This window comes from Lepidochelys olivacea, assembly GCF_965140295.1.
Source record: "Lepidochelys olivacea isolate rLepOli2 genome assembly, chromosome: 5".
Classification (NCBI taxonomy): Eukaryota; Metazoa; Chordata; order Testudines; family Cheloniidae; genus Lepidochelys; species Lepidochelys olivacea.
The window spans coordinates 696,015-705,713 of record NC_140415.1 but is presented as its reverse complement, the minus strand read 5'-3'; the positions used below and the strand labels follow the sequence as shown (position 1 = coordinate 705,713).

Below are 9,699 nucleotides of genomic sequence, written 5' to 3'. Positions count from 1 at the left end.
CTGCCGGGATTCCCAGAGTTTCTTGTGCCCGGAGCCAGGGACCTCTGTGTGGTGCCAAGTGAGAGCATCCCTCAAACTGAACCTCCCCTGCCCCATGGAGCCTGCTGCCCCCAGGCCAGGAGCTCCCCCCTGGGGCCCTCCTGCCCCTAGAGCGCCACGCTCTGTATAGCCCAGCCGGGGTCCTCAGGCCAGCACCGCCCACTGCGTGCTGCGCTCACATCAGCCCCCCTGGCCCCACCTGGCACACAGGGGCCCATCCAGCGAGCGGCCAAACGCTTCCCACCAGCAGCCCAGCAGGGCAGGCGTCACATGGCCGGTCACCGGCAAACGCTTCTGGGAACTTCAGGTCCCACTGCAGGAAAAACAACTTTCAAAAGCCAGCACTTGCTCAATACCTGGCACTGCCAACGAGTGAGGTCACTGGAGCTATAAATAGGGGCCTGACTGGGAGCCCCAGGCATGAGTCCCTGGAGGGAGACTCACCTGGTGTCTGCAGGTGCCTGCCACTCCCAGAGATGATGGGGAAAGTCGCCTTCTCCTTGCTCCTCGCCCTGGCTCTGGTGACCCTCGGGGTCTCCTCAGCGAGAAAGGTATGGGGCAGGGCGAGGGGCCGAGGGGGCCGGGCGCTGGCTCTGGGACGTCTCAGGTGGGGCAGGGCGAGGGGCCGAGGGGGCCGGGCGCTGGCTCTGGGACGTCTCACGTGGGGCAGGGCGAGGGGCCGAGGGGGCTGGGCGCTGGCTCTGGGGCGTGTCAGGGCAAGGGGCCGAGGGGGCCGGGCGCTGGCTCTGGGACATCTCACGTGGGGCAGGGCGAGGGGCCGAGGGGGCTGGGCGCTGGCTCTGGGACGTCTCAGGTGGGGCAGGGCGAGGGGCCGAGGGGGCTGGGCGCTGGCTCTGGGACGTCTCAGGTGGGGCAGGGCGAGGGGCCGAGGGGGCTGGGCGCTGGCTCTGGGACGTCTCAGGTGGGGCAGGGCGAGGGGCCGAGGGGGCTGGGCGCTGGCTCTGGGACGTCTCAGGTGGGGCAGGGCGAGGGGCCGAGGGGGCTGGGCGCTGGCTCTGGGACGTCTCAGGTGGGGCAGGGCGAGGGGCCTAGGGGGCTGGGCACTGGCTCTGGGGCGTGTCAGGGCGAGGGGCCGAGGGGGCCGAGCGCTGACTCTGGGGTGTCTCCGGCCGGGGCAGGGCGAGGGGCCGAGGGGGCTGGGCGCTGGCTCTGGGACGTCTCAGGTGGGGCAGGGCGAGGGGCCGAGGGGGCCGGGCGCTGGCTCTGGGACGTCTCAGGTGGGGCAGGGCGAGGGGCCGAGGGGGCCGGGCGCTGGCTCTGGGACGTCTCACGTGGGGCAGGGCGAGGGGCCGAGGGGGCTGGGCGCTGGCTCTGGGGCGTGTCAGGGCAAGGGGCCGAGGGGGCCGGGCGCTGGCTCTGGGACATCTCACGTGGGGCAGGGCGAGGGGCCGAGGGGGCTGGGCGCTGGCTCTGGGACGTCTCAGGTGGGGCAGGGCGAGGGGCCGAGGGGGCTGGGCGCTGGCTCTGGGACGTCTCAGGTGGGGCAGGGCGAGGGGCCGAGGGGGCTGGGCGCTGGCTCTGGGACGTCTCAGGTGGGGCAGGGCGAGGGGCCGAGGGGGCTGGGCGCTGGCTCTGGGACGTCTCAGGTGGGGCAGGGCGAGGGGCCGAGGGGGCTGGGCGCTGGCTCTGGGACGTCTCAGGTGGGGCAGGGCGAGGGGCCTAGGGGGCTGGGCACTGGCTCTGGGGCGTGTCAGGGCGAGGGGCCGAGGGGGCCGAGCGCTGACTCTGGGGTGTCTCCGGCCGGGGCAGGGCGAGGGGCCGAGGGGGCTGGGCGCTGGCTCTGGGACGTCTCAGGTGGGGCAGGGCGAGGGGCCGAGGGGGCTGGGCGCTGGCTCTGGGACGTCTCAGGTGGGGCAGGGTGAGGGGCCGAGGGGGCTGGGCGCTGGCTCTGGGCCGGGGCAGGGGGCTCTTGCTTGGGGCAGGATGGCGTGACAACCTGGGGCGAGGAGCAATGGGGTCAGACACTGAAATGAGTCTTGCGGAGGCCAGAGGGGGGTAGGGAATTTCCCCCCTGCCGCGATTTTACTCTCAAGGGAAAGCAGCAGCATCTCTTGCAGCAGCGTTTGGACTGAGCCGCTGCACGTCCCAGTGGGGAGATTCCCCCTCCCGCAAAGGGCAGGGACAGGAATGGCTCTGGGGTTTGTTGTTTTATTGTGACGGGAAAGAACTCCCGGGGTGCCCGGCAGATGTTGGAGCCGGGAGCAGAATGTCGCAGTGGGTGGGCAAAGGGGCGGGGCAGGAAATGCCCCCCGTGAATGTGTGACAATGGGCAGTGCGGTGCTTGGGGTGCCCTAAAACCCAGAGCAAGCTGGGGGAGCCGTGTCACAGCCAGCAGACACAGCTGGGTAAGCAGACGCACAGTGTGAGGGGGCCAGATGCAGCAGGCTCGGCTCTGCAAAGCTCCCAATCTTCAGCACTGGGACACAAGACTCCCTTCGATTTGATAGCATGACACCCCCTTTTCTGGCTACTGGTCACCTTCAGGGTGTTTGGCACCAGGATCCTGTGGCTGGGCCTGTGCGAGGGTAGAGCAGGGTGAATTGGGCATGCGGGAATTCCGAGCCTGGATTCCTCCATGGGCCAATTAACTCAGTTTCCCATCGCCAAACCTAGTCAATACCAGCTTCTTCAGAGGAAGGTGTGTGGAAGCATGGAGGAGGCAGTAACCGGATTAAAGTGCCCCAGAAGGGCTTCCGCCTGACCCCAGCAGTCAGGGGTGCACTCCTGCCCAGAAGCAGGAGGGGTCAGAGTCCTCCCAAAACTTGTATGTGTTTTAATCGTTACTGTTCTATTTCAGTCTGGTTTCATTCACCATAGAAACATCTGAGCCTTTTCTGGACACTGCTAAGCTTGTGGCCTTGATGAAATCATGTGGCAGAGAGTTCCACAGACTGTGCAGAGTATGAGAAAGTATTTCCTTTGGATCAGTTTTAAATTTGCTGCCTTTCAGTTTTATGTAATGTTCCTGTGTTATGAGAATGAGCAGCAGCACCCAGGAACCTCCTTTGTCCTAGTCACTATCATGTGTCCCTCTGTCATGTTAGCTCTTATTTGTCACCTCTCTGTCTCCCCCGCTCCATCTCTACCCATCCTTGTCACCCCTTTGCGAACCCCTCGACTCCCGCAGTGTCTGGTTTGAAGTGGGGAGCCCAAAACGGAACACGGGCTCCTTGGAAGGGCTCCCCAGGGATTTATAGAACATACCAAAAAAAACAATGTTAAGAGACTGGTAAGAAAAAGTCAAGCACTCAAAAGTTAGGAAATACCAGGTTGCCCAGACAACCTGAATTCATCTGCTCCATGCTACAGTCTCTAATTCCACAGTCACAGCCCGGCCCCTGCCCAGTCGGTGCACACAGGCTCATTGGATGCCTTGTTATGCCATATTTGCTTTTATGCTCGTTATTCCGGTGTGGCCCTGGGCTTCATTTACTGCACACTGTTTAAAGCCTGCACGGAACACCGAGCTGCTCATGTCCTCCTGGGTTTCTCAAAGTAGCTCTTCCTGGAGTATTTTAGTGGGTTACAAATATTCATGAGTTTCTGTTCCTGGAAATCCTTGGGAAGGGCTCTGAAATGAGCGAGGAGAATGCTTTGCCTAGAACATCTGCCTTATGGTGAGAGAAAGCAGCTCGAGCTATTTAGTTTCTCACAGAGACGGCTTAGCGGTGACTGGAACATGGAGCAGAAATCCATACGCTGGGCAGAGAGTTCAGAACCAGCCAGCAACTTGATCTAGCAGCCAAAGGCAGAACAAGACTAGAAATCAGGTGTAAAATTTTAACGGAGGGGAATTAACCTTGGGAATGCCTGACCTAGGGACGTGGTGGAGTTTTAAAGTCAAGACTGGGCGTCGTCCTCAGAGCTCTGCTGTAGCACAGCCAGGAGGGACGCTCGTGATCTGCAGGGCCCTTCTGCCCCTAAAATCCATGGTATGAAGTGTCCCCATTTTACAGGTGGGGAACGGAGATGCCAAGGTCAAGGCCAGATCTGTCACAAGTGTTGGCTCATTTTGGATGTCCTATTTGTGAGGCCGAGGGTCTGGTTTGTCAGTGAACTTGGCGTTTGACAGCACTATCCTCGCTCAAAGCCCAGCTCCCACTGACTGCAGGGGTGAGCGCCCCGCGCTTCTGCAAATCTCAGCCCCATCGTCTCGAGTCAGGCGCCCAGAAAATGAGCGCACCAGGGCTCTTTGTGAAAAGGCTGGTGTAGGTGACTTGCCCAGCATCACCCGAGACCCGTGTGGCAGAGGCTGGGACAGAATCTCATCTCCAGGGCAGCATTCAGCTTCCACCATGACACCATCCTCTCTCTTCCTGCAGTCCCCTGCCTCAGTCACTCGCACCTTCCAGCTTCTGCAACAAATGAGGCAGGGGTCCTACGGACCACGGCTGGTTCCCTGCACAGCCCCAGGTCAGCCCCAGAGCAGATCTGTACCGAGCACTGAATGAGATGGGTCCTGTGGGAAACTAGCGTGTGAGCTTGTAGTTAAAGACATGGCCCTCGCTGCCATGAGATCTCACTGAAGCCATCAGCTGAGCAGGCTTTGGAGAGGGGCTGAGTGTTCCTGTGGGTAATGGGAACAGCCGGAGACAGTGTGCAAGGAGAAAAACACAGCACAGGAAGGGATCTGACCCCAGAGCCAGCCATTCCCTGCAGGTTTGGGGCAGAGAATCCGATCACAGACCCATGCTCTGTCCCTCTCCTTGTTTGTGGGTCTGGCTCCCGTGTTCGGCGCTCTCAGGGGCATGGCCTAGGGGAGCATTGGGCCCTGCAGCGCTGCGGGGGAGGGACCCATCCTGCTGACCGTGTCCCTCTTTCAGTGCATCCTGTCTGGACTGTGGAAGAATGAGCTGGGCTCTAACATGACCATCTCTGCCGTGAACACCGATGGGGGATTCACCGGTTTGTACCACACAGCAGTGACGGCCACCGACAAACACATCCGGGTGTCACCCCTGAAGGGGTCCCAGAAGCCCACGAACCAGAGGAAGCAGCTGACCTTTGGCTTCACCGTGAGCTGGACGTTCTCAAGTACGTGGCCCGAGGGTTCAGTGCCCGGGGTGGAGGGGAACGGAGGGGAATTCAGTGCTAACCAAGCTGAAACACTTCCCTGCCCAGTCTCTGCACCGTCCTCTGCTCTTCCAGCCCCTTAACGCTCAGCTTTGGCCAGTGCCAGGGGCTCTGAGCCAGAACTGAACAGACTGGAAACAAGATACAAATGTACCAACCTCAAACCAAAGGGCTGGGGCCCGGCCTCAGACCCATGGTGGAGGGCCCATTGCTCACCCTGGGCTGTGTCTCCAAGGCCATGTGGTCAGAGCTCCTGGGGTCCATCCTCGGCTCTGCCTGGGACTTGCCGAGGGCTCTTGGGCAGCTTCCCCATCACCTCTCCACCTGCCTACGGGGACCCTTTCACCTCCCCAGCTGGGTGCGAGGCTTCAAGTGCTCTGGGGACGAGAGCCCTGGGGGACACTGCGAGCTGCTTTGTCTCCTCCCTGGCTTGTCTACGGCAGCCTGCTAGGGCTGCTGCCAGAGCTGTGCACATCCCAGCACCGGTGTTGCTGTGAACTGTTAGTCACTGTCTGTATTAGGTAGTGCCAAGGTCCCTGTGGCGCTAGGCGCTGTACAGACCCAGCCCCTGGCTCAGCGCTCAGCCATCCCGTGCGCACAGGGCACTTGTCGGCCTCCCCAGGCTGGGTGCGAGGCCTTGCTCAGCAGACGCGCTGGGAACCATTACTGGGAACCGCCTCCTGGGGGGCTCCGAAGCAGCGGACAGAGGGTGGGGGCAGCAGGAGTATGTCCCCCTGCAGACGCGGGGGCTGTGAGACACAGGGGTGGCAGGGGAGCCTGGAGGAGGGCGTGCAAACTGGAGCCATCCAGAGCAGACTGAGGGGTGGGGATGGAGCCTTAAGGCTCATGGGGGGTGGGGGGAGGGAGGGAGGAGAAGCAGGAGAACCTGAAGCAGGAACTTCCATTCAGCACCTGCCTCCAGCCCCATCCCATTAGTCTTCCCCATTCCCTTCTGCCCCTCCCCAGCCCCTATCCCCCGCTTCCTATCCCACCCTTTCCTCACCCTGCCCCATCCTCATCTGCCCTCCTGACCCCTCTGCCCCCTCCAGCCAACTCTGCCCCCTGTCCTGCATCTCTTCACCCCTCTGCACTGCAGACAGGCTGCGCCCTCTATCCCTCTGCCCGGCCTGGGGAAAACAGGGGGCCAGTGAGCGCACAGGAAAGGCAAGTTCTCGCTCTCAGTGCCGGGGCCCAGGACCAAAGAGGCAATTGCAGGGAAAGTCCCGCTCAGCCCCACGCTCAGGGAATCTTGGGGGCACTTAGCTGACAAACTCTAGCAAGTGTCTACGGAGCATGTGTGAAGGGAGACTTTTCAGGGACTTGTAACTTGCCCAACTTGGGGCTGGCCAAAGGCCAGTCTCCCCCACTGCCAAGTGTTGAGTCCCAGCTCAAGCATGGGGCACTCAAACTTCCCAGTGAGAAGGTGGTATGAATTTTTTAACATGGCAAAATTAACGTATTTTCCCCCAACCTTGTTCTTGGAAATGGCTGAACCATATTATGTTAAGAAGTAAAAGAACCCCAAACCTCAGCAGCCTGAGGCAGATGCCTGGCATGGGAAACTTCAGCTGAACTGTTGAAATGAGGCAAGTTATAAACAACTGAGAACAGGGTCTTCTAATGGAAAACTTTGGGCACCCTTAACTCTCGGTGCTGCTGCCAGCTCCACCGATGTCTGACTCTTTCTCCTGTTCTGTAGCGGTTCCGTCCACTCCAGTCGTGCTTTAAGCAACTCCGCCTCCTTCCCTGGGCCCTGGGCTCTGTTTCTCGGGGGCCTCGCTGACTTTCACTCCTGTCGGGTTCCCCTGCAGACTCAATGACCGTCTTCGTGGGCCAGTGCTTCATGGATGATAAAGGGAAGGAAACTCTGAAGACCATGTGGCTGCTGCGTGAGGAGGTCAGCTCCCCCGGCGACGACTGGAAAGCGACCAGGTGGGTGACTGGGCACCGACTGCCCAGGGGCGAAGGACTGGAGCGGGGACTGGCCCCGTCTCTGTGCCAAGGGCAGGGCTGGAATCCCGGCTCTGGTCCAAGGGCTCCTAGCGCTGGAGATGTAGGAAAACCAGCCTGCGGGGACAGGGCATGGCTCTCAGCCCAGAGTCACAAACCCATGGGGACCCTTCGCCCTCCAGTGTCTCGCTGGGGGAGGATGAAGTGGTGTGAACCGAAGGCAGGTTTATTCCCCAAGGCTGCAGAGTTCCCTGAGCCCTGTCACACCTCAGGGCTGTGATCCCGGCGGCCAGAGCCAAGTCCCCCCAGGCCTGTGAGAGACTAATGGGGAAACAGAGAGTGGGCTGGGGCAGCTTGTCACTGGGAAGCAGCCCCTGGGAACAGAACCATCTCCGGGGGTGCAGGCGGCTGGGGCACCTGGAAGAACTGGGAGAGTATGGATAATGAGGCTTCGGGCAGCCCTGGCAAAGCCATTCCCTGCTGTTACCCTGGGCTGGGCCCCAGCAAAGGCCTAGTTACCCCATGACACAGCCAAACATGCCTGCCACTGCTGAACCTTTCCCCTCACGGGGCTGCTAGTGCCCCACGGCCCTGCCCGCCTTGTGGAGAGGCCCACGGGGAGTGGGGGAGGGGGCTGCCTGCCCTGGGGGCACCTCCCGGGGGGCACCAAGGGGAGATTTGAGCCAGTGGTTGCTGGAGGGCCCCTGCCCCCAATGGCCCTGCTGAGCACCACGGGGATGTGCAGCCTGCAGAGCCCCTGCCCCCCCCCGGGTGCTGCTGGGTGGCTCTGAGGCCCTGCCAGTGCGGGGTGCCCACAGCCACGCTGCCTCCCTGGGGTGGGCGGCTGGGTGCCCCCCCGAGGTGGAGCCTGGAGGAGGCGTTTCCCCAGGCAGCGGTGCTCAGGCAGGTGGCCTGGGAGGGGGTGTCCTTCTTTGGTCTTTTCTCCTTCTGAGGCTGTTGCACTTTGTGCCCCTTCTGCCCCCTCCTCCCCCCGTATCGGGCAGCACCGAGCGCATGGTCTGTGCTGGGCAAATAACAGGTGAGAACAAACCACAGAGGGAAAATATCAGGCGCTGACGGGCTGCTCAGTCTAGCAGGGAAAGGCAGGACAAGAACCAATGGCTGGAAGCTGAAGCCGGACAAATTCCCATCAGAAATAAGGCCCAAATGTTTAACCCTTGGAGCAAGAGGCCAGGGCAGTGCTGGGTTCTCCAGCTCTTCACGGGCTTCAGTTCAAACCTGGCTGCTTTTCTGGAAGATGCTTCAGCCATTCACGAGGTACTGGGCTCAGGGCGGGGGGCGGGGGGCATTGTGGCTGGCCTGTGCTACACAGGAGCTTAGCCTGGATGAGCTGATGGTCCCTTCTGACTAAGGGTAAGATTCTGTCCCAGGAATTTTTAGTAAAAGTCAGGGACTGGTTGCGGGCAATGAACAAAAATTCATGGAAGCCTGCAACAAACAAAGAAACAAACAGAGCCTGCCAGGGCTTTCAGCTGCTCCTGCCGCAGGGGCCCCACAGGGGCTGACCCAACCCCAGCCGCTGCTCCAGCAGGCTGGAGACCACTGCCCAGAGGCCCCAAGGTTGGCTGCCAGTCAGCTGTTTTGGTGCCTCCCCACACCCCAGCCGCCACTCCAGAGACCCCGGTGCTGACAGCTGGAGAACCCAGCACTGCCCTGGCCTCTTGCTCCAAGGGTTAAACATTTGGGCCTTATTTCTGATGGGAATTTGTCCGGCTCCATCCCTGCTCCAGAAGAAGTCCTGGAGGTCACGGAAAGTCACAGAATCTGTGACCTCCCTGACAGAATTGTAGCCTTACTTCTGACTGTCACTCTGCGAATCTATGAATTCTGCACTTCCCCGCAGGGTCGGCACAAACATTTTCACCCGGATCAAGTGACGGAACATGGGCGAATCCATGAGGAGCGACGGTGCCTGGTGACCCTGTTTGCTGGGCTGCAGAATCGCCCGTCTCTGTCTCCACCTCCCCCTCGCTCTCCGGTGACCCCCCAGAATCGCTGTCCCCACCCCCGCATGCTGCAGTTTAGTTCCTTAGGTGCCGGATTCTCTCCCATTAGCCAGGCCCTTCCTGGGACACCCCTTGGCAGGTTCATCCCCCTGGGTCGCTCCTTTGCTCCCTGCCCATGGCCGGGATACAGAATGCAGCAGCCGGTTTACAGCCCCAAGGAGACGCCCTTCCCGGCTAAACGGCCCTTCGCTCACTCGGGAGGTTCCTGTCCAGCGCTCTCAGCCCTGGGTTTCGTTTGTCTTGGGCATCCGGCGCCGCCCACCTTGAGATCTAGGCACCAGAAGCCAAATAAACATTTTTCACTGGAAAAACAGGGCTCAGTTCTGTGTTGTTCTCCACGGGAGGCATAAGGCTCCGGAGGAACCTGGCACGGGGAAAGGGACGGGCAAAACCTGTGGATTAAAGCTCTGGAGATTCAAAGTCACGTGTTCCCACCCACCCCTGACTAAAATCCCACTGTAGCTTGGATCTGACTGGAGCAGTTGGGAACCTTGCCCCCCGCCATTGAGCAGGAAGGGAGAGGCCTTGAAGCGGGACCTGACCTCATCTCCTGGGATTTGAACAGCACACGGCGCATGGGGCTGGCTGG

General features: G+C 61.1%; 1 protein-coding gene across 1 annotated transcript; it reads left to right on the top strand.

The window, feature by feature from the left end:
- Positions 1–463: 463 nt before the first annotated feature.
- Positions 464–9,382, top strand: LOC311520450 (avidin-like). Its single transcript, XM_084627901.1, has 4 exons — positions 464–590; positions 4,884–5,094; positions 6,945–7,065; positions 8,948–9,382. The coding sequence occupies exons 1-4, from the start codon at positions 516–518 to the stop codon at positions 8,979–8,981; spliced, it is 441 nt and encodes a 146-aa protein (XP_084484027.1). The 5' UTR covers positions 464–515; the 3' UTR covers positions 8,982–9,382.
- Positions 9,383–9,699: the final 317 nt, after the last annotated feature.